At 41.9% G+C, this 15,644-nt stretch overlaps 1 protein-coding gene across 1 annotated transcript in view; it reads right to left on the bottom strand.

The window, feature by feature from the left end:
- LOC123772030 (NFX1-type zinc finger-containing protein 1) overlaps positions 1 to 15,644 on the bottom strand; it is a 225,040-nt gene that overhangs the window by 105,723 nt on the left and 103,673 nt on the right. Inside the window, exons 6-8 of the mRNA XM_069337878.1 lie at positions 13,586 to 13,735; positions 7,833 to 8,915; positions 1 to 342 (exon numbers count right to left, since the gene is read on the bottom strand). The exon at positions 1 to 342 is cut by the window's left edge and continues 159 nt beyond it. Coding sequence (XP_069193979.1) covers positions 1 to 342; positions 7,833 to 8,915; positions 13,586 to 13,735 — 1,575 coding nt within the window. The remainder of the gene's footprint in view (positions 343 to 7,832; positions 8,916 to 13,585; positions 13,736 to 15,644) is intronic.

The raw sequence follows: 15,644 nt of genomic DNA, 5'->3' as shown, positions 1-15,644 counted from the left end.
TTCGTGTTGATGGCCACAGATTGCATCTTTCTTAATTATAATTGTGCACTTGTTACAGTCCTCATGGCACAGCATTTTACAAGGATGGTCCTTTGAGCAGCCTTCTAATAGGCGAGTACATTGTTGTTTACATTGGTAATTAAGATGATCTGGATCTTCTGTAATATGGCAAATCTTTATGCATTTATGACCGCACTCAAGCCGTATGTCGCAGGTAGTGGGACATGGAAGTGTTTCTGGCTTTATGTAACAGGCCATTTTGACGCTATGGTGACAGCCTGGTATCATTTTGTCAACAGCAATTGGGCAGTTTACTTCGTTGTTGACGTTACAGCACATAACCTGGTAAGCAAGTCCACAGAGCAATGAATTAGAATGGTTTCAGAAGTGTGCTAAATAACATTTCACTCACCTTCATCCGAGGAGATTTTCAACTCTGGCTTGAAAAAACGAGCTCGTAGTCTTACTAGTTGGATTCCATTTGAGTATGAGATGCGTCCTTATTATGAGCACATGTGGGCTCGTTGACTGGACAGCACTTTCGCATTTGTAAGAGCCGAATTCAAATCATTATTGATTCTTGTTAATTAAATTCTTGTTCATCAATCTACGCTAATGTGGACTGTATATTACATGGGAAGTATGAAGGGGTGGATTATATCTGAGGATCTTAGTGAGCCCAGTCTGCTAAGTGTACTTATGTGCAACATAAGTGTATTAAAAAAAACTCAAGTCTAAAATAACAAAGAAATATTTTTCGCTAACACACGTGTGTGATTCTGAAGCAGCCTCCCCATGCAAGCTGTATCAGTGGGGCTGTATCAGGAATGTTACTGATTGATTGATTGATGAATATTAAGCCACCCTAGAAGTGGCACGGGCATGAATAGCCCCTAAGTGGAAGATTTTTTTGGAGTGAATGTATACTGTGTGCTAAGGTCGCATTTAAATCGTCTATTATATATATATGTATATATATATATATAAATATATATATATATATATATATATATATATATATATTTATATAGATATATATATATATATATATATATATATAAATATATATATATATATAAATATATATATATATATATATATATATATATATATATATATATATATATATATATATATATATATATATATATATATATATATATATATATATATATATATATATAAATAAAAATAAAAAGTATTCAGAGGAGACCTTGTGGTTTCTCACTGAACACTAATATTATCTTCTCCTACCACCCCCATTCTATTGTATGTACACATATATATTTACTGTATTTGAACTTTGTTACAAAAAAGGAGTTACATATGGGTTACAAAGATGGTTATCATAGGTTGTCGAGTTCCTCCAGCTCCTCAGATGGCGGGCAGGAACCCTGGATGCAGTGCGCATTTCCCCTCTGTATCGCCACACTGAGGCGCTGGAAAAGAAAGCTTGCAGCTCTTGGGTCCCTTGTTGTTTCAATATATATATTGTTATGTATATATATAACCTTGTTGTTATATATATATATATATATATATATATATATATATATATATATATATATATATATATATTATGTTTGGGCAGTCAGATCAGTGATCGACTATGCCGCACCTGCACTCACAAGCCTATCACAACAACAGTGGAAAAAGCTTGAAGTGGCACTAAACAAAGTTATGCTCCTGCCCTGGGAGCCACTATGTGGACCAGGCTTGAAACTCTAACACTGGAAACGGGTGTGTCCTCTCTTCAAGAAAGCATATCTCATAGAACAGCTACGATTATCAGTAAGATAATTATTTCCCCTGATCCAGTCCCAGTACGACCGGCCTTGGTGGTTGGACTTGGCCAACACAACGGAAACTCTTGAGCTACCAGAGCGGGAGAAGTCCTAAACAGACTACAGTTAAAGAGCATGATTCTTGATAGAGGATGTGATCAACCACACCCAAACTCCATTTGTTCTCCATCGTGGGAGGAGCCTACCTTCAAAATAGTAACAGAAAGTCTACCAATGAGAAAGGCTGTGTATGATCCAACAATCCTAAGGCGCATTATAGAAAAGCAAATGTATAACATTGCAGTAGCGAGAGCCACCCACATCTTCAGAGACGGATCGGTGGACACAGAATATGAGAGTGCTGCGCTGCTCTTTGCACGGACAGCGAACAGGCATATTGGAGACTGGGAGGACCAGTATCATCAACCCAAACTGAGCTGTTTGCCATACAACGGGCATTCGCATGTGATTGCACAAAACATTCAAAATGCAATTAAACACACAGACTCAAAAGCTTCACTTCAAATATTAGAAAAGAAGCAGTGGACAGACAATGTGGAAATAATTACCACCATTTTGTATCAAGGAGCAGTAGCTAAAGGCAAAGGACTCAACATCGCCCTAAACTGGATCACATCCCATATTGGAATCCCATTAAAGGAAAAAGCCACTGAAACTGCTAAATTGGCAACTCGTCATTCAGTGATACATACGACAATCCAACCCAGCCTAGAGTACATAAAAAACATCATCACCAACAAACTCTCATACCTCGACAAAGCCCATCTACTCCAGAGAGTAGCAGAAGGTTCCCCCTCTGCAATATAGTATCTTCAGGCCACCATGTTAGACAGGTTAAATATCCCGAAAGCAATCCACAGGAAAATAGCAGTTTGGTTATATAGACTACGTCTAGGTTACATATGCAATTGGGAAATTAGTGACCCCTGAGAGTGGAAATGCATCTTCTGCCAAAAAATTAAAGACAAGCCCTTACTTCACTATCTCCTGGAATGTGACGCAACTAACGACCTTAGAAGAGCTTTAAGAGTCCCTGAATCTTGCAGTAACCACACTGAAGCCATCAATGCTGTCACTTCTCTGGTAATGAAAAGTGTCCAGCAGCTGGACACCCTCATATTTCCACCCCCGCGATAGCAGCCGCATAGTAAGGGACTGACGATTTTAATGCGACCTCAGCACACAGTTTACATTCACTCAAAAAAATCTTCCACTTACGGACTATTCATGCCCGTGCCACCTCTTGAGTGGCTTAATATTTATTTATCAATCAACCAGTAATATTCCTGATACAGCCCCACTCCTGTGCCAGGTAAGACCACTACTGGCTCTCCATAGCCCATGCAAATTGCAATTTTTGGTACCGAGTGGCTGAATCTAAAACAACATGTAGTATCCATCCTTCTGAAGACGTATTAATAAATACGTAAGTACTTAAGGAATTTCCTGTTTTTTGTTTAATATATATATATATATATATATATATATATATATATATATATATATATATATATATATATATATATATATATATATGTCGTACCTAGTAGCCAGAACTCACTTCTCAGCCTACTATTCAAGGCCCGATTTGCCTAATAAGCCAAGTTTTCCTGAATTAATATATTTACTATAATTTTTTTCTTATGAAATGATAAAGCAACCCTTTTCTCTATGTATGAGGTCAATTTTTTTTTATTGGAGTTAAAATTAACGTAGATATATGACCGAACCTAACCAACCCTACCTAACCTAACCTAACCTATATTTATAGGTAAGGTTAGGTTAGGTAGCCAAAAAAAGCTAGGTTAGGTTAGGTTAGGTAGGTTAGGTAGACGAAAAAACATTAATTCATGAAAACTTGGCTTATTAGGCAAATCGGGCCTTGAATAGTAGGCTGAGAAGTGCGTTCTGGCTATTAGGTACGACATATATATATATATATATTAGTATATTTTGGTAGCAGTCTTTCCTGTAGACATATATTATTAAGTATGTGGAAGACATCGTAAGAAGGAAAGTGAAACGCCATGCTCTGAAGAGACAACTAACACAACACCTATACCCCCTATTAGACTATTTTACAGGAACTTCTTTTCCACAGCCCATAAAACGGAGGAAAGGGTCCTGAAAGATATTGTCAGTAGAAACGTTATCCCTACAGACAAAAATCAGAAGATACAACTGACGATTTACTATAAAACCAGAAAAACGGCCAGCCTGCTCATGAGAAACTCTCCAGACACAAAGCAGAACGCTTTAAAAGAGACCAAAGTCGTCTATGCCTTCAAATGCCCTCTTGGGGACTGTAAGCCTCAAAAAACCCAGTGTATAGGCAAGACAACAACATCTCTTTCCAGGCGTTTAACGATGCATAAGCAACAGGGCTCCATTAAGGAACATATAATCTCTTCCCACAAACAAACCATCACCAGAGAAATCTTAGCAAACAACACAGAAATCATCGATAGATACAGCGATAGCAGGTGGCTTGACGTCTGCGAGGCACTACACATCAAGAAGTCAACACCAGCAATCAACAGCCAATTAATGCACAACTATATTCTACCCACTTCAAGACTCCGCTCCAATATAGAAGCATCAAGAAATATGGACCAATAGGCTTTCTACAATTACTTCCATTCAATACCCATTGTTTCGTGTTCTGTCTTGTGTTTGAATTTAATACCCATTCAATACCCATTGTTTCGTGTTCTGTCTTGTGTTTGAATTTAATACCCATTCAATACCCATTGTTGAAAGTTTGTTTTCACCTCATCCACCTCACCCAAATGTAGATATAAACTCGAAGATGTGTAAGCTCTATTCAGTTGTGTGTTTGTAAACTAAAGTCTTTGAACATGTAATAAGTTTTACGAAACGCGCTCAAGTGTCGCGTCAGACTAGAAATAAAAATGAATTTTGGAGAGTTGATCTTTGAATTACCATCAACAGTGAAAAGAAACGTAAGAATGATAGAGAAAATTCGTGTTAGAATTATTAATCTTACTTTTTCGGGCCAGGGAGAATTGCCTGTCTCCGTGACCACCACTGAAGCCCAGAAAGATTAGGGACACCACGCCCTAAGTCACAATAACATAATAAGTTAGTAATAGTGCTCATAAGTGCTGGTGCTTTGTGCTACGGTTTTAGCTCTTGGGAGAATGAACACATTTCTGAAACTCTGATTTACTCTACTGCTAGGATTATTAAATGTTTTCTTAGCCGTAAAGCTGCATCTGTAACTAATATGCGGATATTACAACCACGAGGAGATCGCATTGGTCTTCTACATTTTTCAATAAAGAGTTTAGGACTACACACACACACACACACACACACACACACACACACACACACACACACACACACACACACACACACACACACACACACACACACACACACACACACACACACACAAACATGTGAACAAACATCAACATGGGTTCTGGACAGGGAAATCGTGCCTAACAAACCTTCTGGAATTCTATGATAAAATAACGAGAATAAGACAGGACAGAGATGGTTGGGCAGACTGCATATTTCTGGACTGTCAAAAAGCCTTTGATACAGTACCGCATATGAGACTGCTGTTCAAGCTCGAGAGGCAGGCGGGGGTGGGGGGAAAGGTCCTAGCATGGATAAGGAACTACCTAACAGGAAGGAGCCAAAGAGTTACGGTAAGGGGCGAGAAGTCGGACTGGCGAACAGTAACAAGTGGAGTACCACAAGGATCGGTGCTGGGACCAATTCTATTTCTTGTATATGCTAACGACATGTTTACAGGCGTAGAGTCCTACATGTCGATGTTTGCGGATGACGCAAAGTTGATGAGAAGAGTTGTGACAGATGAGGATTGCAGGATCCTCCAAGAGGACCTGAACAGGTTGCAGAGATGGTCAGAGAAATGGCTACTGGAATTCAACACGAGCAAATGTAAAGTTATGGAAATGGGACTAGAGATAGGAGACCAAAGGGACAGTACACAATGAAGGGAAACAGCCTACCTGTGACAACGCGCGAAAGAGACCTGGGCGTGGACGTAACACTTAATCTATCTCCTGAGGTACATATAAATAGGATAATGACAGCAGCGTTCTCTACACTAGCAAAAGTTAGAACATCATTCAGAAACCTAAGGAGGCATTTAGGGCGCTTTACACTGCCTACGTGAGGCCAGTCTTAGAGTATGCCGCCTCATCATGGAGTCCCCATCTGAAGAAGCATATAATGAAACTGGAAAAGGTTCAGAGGTTTGCAACGAGACTCGTCCCAGAGCTACGAGGGATGGGGTATGAGGAGCGCCTGAGGGAACTGTGCCTTACGACACTAGAATGAAGAAGGGAGAGGGGGGGACATGATAGGAACATATAAAATACTCAGAGGGATTGGCAGAGTGGACATAGACGAAATGTTCACACGGAATGGTAACAGAACGAGGGGACATGGATGGAAGCTTGAAACTCAGATGAGTCACAGAGATGTTAGGAAGTTTTCTTTTAGCGTGAGAGTAGTGGGAAAATGGAATGCACTTCAGGAACAGGTTGTGGAAGCAAATACTATTCATAATTTTAAAACCAGGTATGATAGGGAAATGGGACAGGAGTCATTGCTGTAAACAACCGATGCTCGAAAGGCGGGATCCAAGAGTCAATGCTCGATCCTGCAGACACAACTAGGTGAGTACAACTAGGTGAGTATACACACACACACACACACACACGCACACACACACACACACACACACACACACACACACACACACACACACACACACACACACACACACACACACACACACACACACACACACACAGGTGGAAGCTGAGTACCCAAATGAGCCACAGAGACGTTAGAAAGAACTTTTTCAGTGTCAGAGTAGTTAGCAAATGGAATGCATTAGGAAGTGATGTGGTGGAGGCTGACTCCATTCACAGTTTCAAATGTAGATATGATAGAGCCCAATAGGCTCAGGAATCTGTACACCAGTTGATTGACGGTTGAGAGGCGGGACCAAAGAGCCAGAGCTCAACCCCCGCAAGCACAATTAGGTGAGTACAATTAGGTGAGTACACACACACACACACACACACACACACACACAGGAACAACCTTCAGGAACCTGTGTAAGAAATCGTTTACAATCTTGTACACCACATACGTAAGGCCAATCCTGGAGTATGCGGCCCCAGCATGGAGCCCGTACCTTGTCAAGCCCAAAACGAAGCTGGAAAAGTTCAGAGGTATGCCACTAGACTAGTCCCAGAACTAAGAGGCATGGGTTACGAGGAAAGGCTGCGGGAAATGCATCTTACGACACTGGAAGACAGAAGAGTGAGGGAAGATATGATCACTACCTACAAAATCCTCAGGGGAATTGACAGGGTAGACAAGGATATACTATTCAACACTGGCGGTACGCGAACAAGGGGACACAGGTGGAAACTGAGTACTCAATTAAGCCACAGGGACATTAGAATGAACTTTTTCAGTGTCAGAGTAGTTAACAGGTTGAATGCATTAGGCAGAGATGTGGTGGAGGCTGACTCCATATACAGTTTTAAATGTAGATATGATAGAGCCCAGTAGGCTCAGGAATCTGTACACCAGTTCATTGACAGTTGAGAGGCGGGACCAAAGAGCCAAAGCTCGACCCCCGCAAGCACAATTAGGTGAGTACATATTAGACCTTGAAAATCATTAAAGATAATACGGAATATTTCACCTTAATGTGATAACTTCAATAAAGTTATACATATGAACTGACGATATTAAGCTTCCTGTAAAGACTGAATTAAAAATAATTAATCGTGTCTAGGAATTGATGTATACAAAAAGGTAAAGTTTCATTGTTTTCACAGTCAGTCATAAATATAAAAATGGAACCAAGTTACTAGATTTTACCAAAAAAAATTTAAAATCTTTGGAATCAGGAAAAAAGACATAGAACCTCAACAACATTACCATACAACTTAGTATTATATGAAATAACTTAATATTATAAGAATTTAGGATTACAGAAGTTACCTGTATTTCGTGATTACAGTCAGGAATCACTTTCTTAACTTTCACTTGGCATCCTCCACATTTCTCGAAGCATTTCTTGGGACAGTGATGACCACACTCCAACATCTTCCTGCATTTTTGGTAACATTTTATGTCTTCTTTGGGCACACAACATTGAACTTCGTGCTGATGGCCGCAGACCGCCTTTTTCTTAATTATTATGGTGCATACTTTACACTCTTCATGGCAGAGCATCTTGCAAGGATGGTCCCTTGAGCAGTCTTTCGGTAACCGAGAACATTGTTCCTTACATTTGTAAGAAGTATGATCTGGATCATTTGTAACATGGCAATTTTTTTTGCATGTATGACCACACTCGAGCTGTTTTGCACATGAAACAGGACAAGTAAACATTTCTGGAGCCATGAAACAAGGCATTTTGACACGGTGTTCACAGGCTGGTATATCTTTCTCAACAATTGTTGGGCATTTGAATTCTTTATTGAAGGAACAACATAGGACACGGTGAGTGTGCCCACAGGGCAGAGTCTTGGGCACGTGTACCCTACAAGGTTCACAAGCTTCCCAACATTCACCAGGGCATGGATGATCCCGTTCACACAATGTGTTTGGACAGGGTAGTCGACACTTGACTTCCCTGTGTTCCATGTCACTAATATGACAGATCATCGGACAACTGTGACCACATTTTGGCAGAGATGAAGAACAAGGCTTCAGGCAACCTCCTTCAGGACTCTTTCTCAGGATATCCAAACCGGTCGTTACTGACATCATCTGGTCTCTGTGGTTCTCACACCTCAGAGTAAGCGACTTACCCAAAGATTCATCTGCAGAAAGATCAGCCTCGACCTTTTTCCATAAGTCGCTTGACATCCTCAGTTGGTCCATATTTCCAGTGATATACAGACCGTGTTTGGCTCGGGAGAGCGCCACACACACGCGGTTATCAGAACTTAGAAACCCAACTTTTTGCTCTTCATTGCTGCGTACCAGCGATAAGAGGATAATATTACTCTCCTCACCTTGGAAGTTATCCACTACACTTATCCTCACGGCGTGACACACCTGGTACTTGCGTTGTACCTGCAGGTACAAACACATAATGCATTAGTGTCGTGAAAGACGAGCCAGCTCAAAATAGTACAACTGTCAATCTGTTTTTGAGATAAATCTTATAACAATTTTGTCTTCAATTCCTAAATAAACACAGACACACTAGACAGTAAATGGAATGTAAAGCGCGATATTAATTAATATGATGCTTCCTGGCTTTACGGTCGATTATATTATAGTATCTCGTACACATACTTGTAGAAATATCTCATACACATACTTGTTGAAATATCTCATACACATACTTGTTGAAATATCTCATACACATACTTGTAGAAATATCTCATACACATACTTGCAGAAATATCTCATACACATACTTGTTGAAATATCTCATACACATACTTGTTGAAATATCTCATACACATACTTGTTGAAATATCTCATACACATATATGCTGTAGTACTTAATACATATACATGTTGCTGTGCGTCATACATGTAACCAAATATATATAAAAGTATGAGTGGCCAGCTTGACTGGTGCGGGGAATGGATGAGCGGCCAGCTTGACTGGTGCGGGGAATGGATGAGCGGCCAGCTTGACTGGTGCGGGGAATGGATGAGCGGCCAGCTTGACTGGTGCGGGGAATGGATGAGCGGCCAGCTTGACTGGTGCGGGGAATGGATGAGCGGCCAGCTTGACTGGTGCGGGGAATGGATGAGCGGCCAGCTTGACTGGTGCGGGGAATGGATGAGCGGCCAGCTTGACTGGTGCGGGGAATGGATGAGCGGCCAGCTTGACTGTGCTGACACGAGTGACACATCAGTGCAGATCGTGTCTCCTCTTCTTGACAGCTCGAGCAAACCTAGTCCTCTCGCACTCGTCTCTTCCTCTAATTTGTGCACACACTGCACAAATTGTCACACTGTATAAGAGGTCTGGTAGCTGAGTGGACAGCGCGCCGGACTCGTAATTCTGTGGCCCGGGTTCGATTACCGGACTAGGCAGAAACAAATGGGCAGAGTTTCCTTCACCCTGATGCCATTGTTACCTAGCAGTAAATAGGTACCTGGGAGTTAGACAGCTGTTATGGGCTGTTTCCTGTGTGTAGGAAGCATGGGGCGGCGTAGTCTAAAACTGGGCTTACCTAGGCGGTATACCATGGTCTAAATTTAAGGCCTCTTAGCTTAAGTTCATGAAGAAAGTTCTGGCGTTCTTCTATTCATATGAAACTCTGGAATTATGTTTGAAGTTATGTTCACTCACAGGTCTTTTTCTCTAGTCGTTACAGTGAGGTAGTTCCCCCTTCATCGTCTACTATCCTATCGGCCTCCTTGCTCCTGTTCCCGTTTCCATCTTCTTACACTTCCTGGTGATGAACTCTAGCATCCATTTCTCGAACCAGCTCTGAAGCGTATTTAAATCATCATTGAGAATCTTACAATCCTCATTTGTCACAACTCTTCTCATCCGTTTTGCATAGTCTCCAAAGCGACATACAGCACTCAATTCCTGCGGTCAGGTCACTTACATAAGTGAGGAATAGTATGGATCTCAGCAGCTATCCTTGAGGAACTCCGCCTGTAACTCTATGCTAGTCCGACTCCTCGCCCCTCACTCTCTCTCTCTCTCTCTGGCTCCTGTCTGTTAGGTAATTTCTTACTCATATTTGTGCGTGTTCGCTTACTCCCGCCTACCTCTTGCGTTTGTACAGTAATCTGTACAGTACTGTGTCAAAGACTTTTTGGCAGTTCAGAAATACGCAATCTACTCAACCTTCTCTCTCTTGCCTTATTTTCGTTACCTTATTATAAAGCTCCAGGAGTTGTTGTTGTTTAAGATTCGCTACTTGGAACAAAAAGTTCCAAGTAGCACGGGCTATGGTGAGCCCGTGACTCCAGGAGGTTCGCCAGGCATGATTTCACTTCTATAAAGCCTTGTTAATTTTTGCTTACATACCAATTTTTTTATAGGTGTGCATCTAGTCTTTCCCTTGTTATTCTTTCGAGTACTTTGCAAAGGATGCTTGTGAGTGAACTGGGTGGTAGTTAAGTGATTCTTCTCTATATATATGTTTTGTAGATATACTGGAAGGTGCTGGAAGACATTTGCCGTCTTCCAGCAGCTGGGCAATTTTCCCTTTATAAGTGACTCAAAAAAGATCATTGCTAGAGGTATTCATAGGACTTGTGCCGCTTCTTTCAACATCCATGATGATACTTTATCTGGCCCAATAGCTTTAGTTTCGTCTAGTAACAGTAACTGCTTTCTTACTTCCTCTATTGGTACCTCAATATTTAATAGTCTCTCGTGAGGTGTTGACTTCTCTTCTAACTCTGGGAGCTGTTCAGGCTCTGTAGTGAACACTCCCTGGAGGCTGAACACTCCCTGGAGGCTGAACACTCCCTGGAGGCTGAACACTCCCTGGAGGCTGAACACTCCCTGGAGGCTGAACACTCCCTGGAGGCTGAACACTCCCTGGAGGCTGAACACTCCCTGGAGGCTGACATTAAGTCCTCATAAATTTCTTTATCATTTTCTGTATACTGGCTCTCACCTTTTTGGTAGCAAAGTCACTCACTTGGTCATTCACTGTCATTTTCCATCTTATATGGTCATGCAGGAGTTTTGAATGTTTCTTTGATTTGGAAGCAATACAATTGTCATTGTTCCTTTCCGACACACTACTTATATTTCTGTATTCATTCGTAAACTTTTTTTTTATAATGGTCATACCAATATAAGAAGACCGAAGGTGACATCGTTCATTGGGGCGTGTAAATTGGTATATGTTTGTTTCGTGGAGAGTTGTATTGTTCATTGGGGCGTGTAAATTGGTATATGTTTGTTTCGTGGAGAGTTGTATTGTTCATTGGGGCGTGTAAATTGGTATATGTTTGTTTCGTGGAGAGTTGTATTGTTCATTGGGGCGTGTAAATTGGTATATGTTTGTTTCGTGGAGAGTTGTATTGTTCATTGGGGCGTGTAAATTGGTATATGTTTGTTTCGTGGAGAGTTGTATTGTTCATTGGGGCGTGTAAATTGGTATATGTTTGTTTCGTGGAGAGTTGTATTGTTCATTGGGGCTGTTCTTAAGTGTTAAATCAGCAGTCCTCTTTGTTTTACAGTATAATATGAATTCCAATCTTTGGTCTGGGGCTGTCGGTTTCACTCCACTTGAAATAATATTTTTAATTATACTTTCTTCCGTTTAATACTGTGACTAATGCACCAATGATTGTCTTAGATCCTTGGTGTGGTGGTCACGGTACTGTGTATGTTTAGGTGTGATCCTGGACGGCATGGGTTCGAATCTTGGCAGGGTCATATAGAGTTCTTAGTGATTATATATATATATATATATATATATATATATATATATATATATATATATATATATATATATATATATATATATATATATATATATATATATATATATATGTCGTACCTAGTAGCCAGAACGCACTTCTCAGCCTACTATGCAAGGCCCGATTTGCCTAATAAGCCAAGTTTTCCTGAATTAATATATTTTCTCTAATTTTTTTCTTATGAAATGATAAAGCTACCCATTTCATTATGTATGAGGTCAATTTTTTTTTATTGGAGTTAAAATTAACGTAGATATATGACCGAACCTAACCAACCCTACCTAACCTAACCTAACCTATCTTTATAGGTTAGGTTAGGTTAGGTAGCCGAAAAAGTTAGGTAGTCGATAAAACATTAATTCATGAAAACTTGGCTTATTAGGCAAATCGGGCATTGCATAGTAGGCTGAGAAGTGCGTTCTGCTACTAGGTACGACATATATATATATATATATATATATATATATAACAATCAACATATTACCAAACATTCTGGTTGATAAAAATACACATTACTTCCTGTACACGTGCAGTATAATACCAGACGTACACACTAATACTTTTATGACAAGGTACACAGATATAAGTTGTGATAGACATCCAGACTATTTTAAAAAGGTTACAATCTTGGTGCAAAATTCTTATATCTCTCCAATATCATTATTCTTTCTGTTGTGACACATATAGACGAAGGACACGAAACCCACTATAGTCAAACTTTAAAACCTAAAATTTATAGTAAAATGAAATACATTTTTACCTTACAACACTAGAAGGGAAAGAAACTAGCAGGGGGGGAAAGCGCCAAGCTATTATCTTGAGATGATTTCGGGGCTTAGTGTCTCCGCGGCCCGGTCTTCTACCAGGCCTCCACCCCCAGGAAGCAGCCCGTAGCAGCTGTCTAACTCCCAGGTACCTATTTACTGCTAGATAGCAGGGGTATCAGGGTGAAAGAAACATTTTGCCCATTTGTCTCCGCCTCCACCGGAGATCGAACCCGGAATCTCAGGACTACGAATTCGAAGCGCTGTCCACCCAACTGTCAGGCGCCGGTATTAGAGTATATAACACTGGGAAAGGGGTCAGGATAAGAATTTGAGATGGGAAGGGGGGGGGGAAGGAGTGGTGCCAGAGCCACTTAGACGGTCGGGGATTGAACGCCGACCTGCATGAAGCGAGACCGTCGCTCTACCGTCTAGTTCAAGTGGTTGGGCACCATTCTTTCCTTCCCCAGGAACGCTAGTGCCCAACCATGTGGACACTATGGAGACGAGACCGTCGCTCTTCATTGTCTTACACATGAGAATAAATGTAAAAGAAATTACCTTCCTGAGAAGAAAGAACTGTCCAGTGTAGGGAGTGAGAATGGTGACGTCTGAGGGGCTGTAGCCCTGAAGCATGAGGTGGCGGCACAACGCCAGCATCAGCTCAGCCTCGTGGACATTCTCGTGACTGTTGCTCTCGTCACCTGCACCCTGCAACAGTACATAATGACTCGCGTATTGCTTCATGTATCGTAGTACTACTCTCAAAGATTTGTTAGTCAAGGACCAAGGCTTTAGCTTCATTAAATGGAAACAACTGGTGATATTTGTTGTACTGTGAGGTGTTACTTGACGAGTTGGACACAATACTCTCAAGACGGTATATGACAAACAGACCACAACACAAGGCATGATATACATATGTTACTTTGTTACAGTGTTGGACTACGAGATCGCGGCCTGACACACGGACATATTGGCCGTCACCAGGAACACTGACTAGGGATCAGGAACACTGACTAGGGGGACCTTCACCAGAAACACTGACTAGTGGACCTTCACCAGGAACACTGACTAGTGGACCTTCACCAGGAACACTGACTAGGGGACCTTCATCAGGAACACTGACTAGTGGACCTTCACCAGGAACACTGACTAGGGGACCTTCACCAGGAACACTGACTAGTGGACCTTCACCAGGAACACTGACTAGGGGACCTTCATCAGGAACACTGACTAGTGGACCTTCATCAGGAACACTGACTAGGGGACCTTCATCAGGAACACTGACTAGTGGACCTTCATCAGGAACACTGACTAGGGGACCTTCATCAGGAACACTGACTAGTGGACCTTCATCAGGAACACTGACTAGGGGGACCTTCATCAGGAACACTGACTAGGGGGACCTTCATCAGGAACACTGACTAGGGGGACCTTCATCAGGAACACTGACTAGTGGACCTTCATCAGGGACACTGACTAGTGGACCTTCATCAGGAACACTGACTAGGGGACCTTCATCAGGAACACTGACTAGGGGATCTTCATCAGGAACACTGACTAGGGGGACCTTCATCAGGAACACTGACTAGGGGACCTTCATCAGGAACACTGACTAGGGGACCTTCATCAGGATCACTGACTAGGGGACCTTCATCAGGAACACTGACTAGGGGGACCTTCATCAGGAACACTGACTAGTGGACCTTCATCAGGAACACTGACTAGGGGACCTTCACCAGGAACACTGACTAGGGGACCTTCATCAGGAACACTGACTAGTGGACCTTCACCAGGAACACTGACTAGGGGACCTTCATCAGGAACACTGACTAGGGGGACCTTCATCAGGAACACTGACTAGGGGACCTTCATCAGAAACACTGACTAGGGGACTTTCATCAGGATCACTGACTAGGGGGACCTTCATCAGGAACACTGACTAGGGGACCTTCATCAGGAACACTGACTAGGGGACCTTCATCAGGATCACTGACTAGGGGCACCTTCACCAGGAACACTGACTAGGGGACCTTCATCAGGAACACTGACTAGGGGACCTTCATCAGGATCACTGACTAGGGGACCTTCATCAGGAACACTGACTAGGGGGACCTTCATCAGGAACACTGACTAGTGGACCTTCATCAGGAACACTGACTAGTGGACCTTCATCAGGAACACTGACTGTAATCAGGAATACTGAGTATTAGGCCACTTAGTCAGGAATACTGAGTATAAGGCCACTTAGTCAGGGATACTGAGTCACTTAGTCACCCGGTGTCACTCAAAGCGGGAGCCTTGTGAGCCATCCACATTCACTTACACATTGTCATCTCCTACCACCCCCCCTCCCCCCTCCCCCTATATTTGACATATTTTGTCATATTATTTGAATTAAAACTTCGTTACACAAAAAGGGTTACAACATTGATTACATGCAGGGTACAAGGCTACTTGTTACAGGTTATAGAGTTCCTCCAGCTCCTCATATGGCTGGCAGGAACCATATATGCAGTGTGCGTTTCCTCTCTGGATCACCACACTAAGGTGCTGAAAGAGGAAACTGGCGGCTCTAGAGTCTCTCGTTGTTTCAATTAGCTTAGAACCCAACTCT

Source organism: Procambarus clarkii, chromosome 38 (assembly GCF_040958095.1).
Source record: "Procambarus clarkii isolate CNS0578487 chromosome 38, FALCON_Pclarkii_2.0, whole genome shotgun sequence".
In the NCBI taxonomy this organism is placed as follows: Eukaryota; Metazoa; Arthropoda; class Malacostraca; order Decapoda; family Cambaridae; genus Procambarus; species Procambarus clarkii.
The sequence above is the reverse complement of the archived record's forward strand: the minus strand, read 5'-3'. Positions and strand labels throughout refer to the sequence as shown.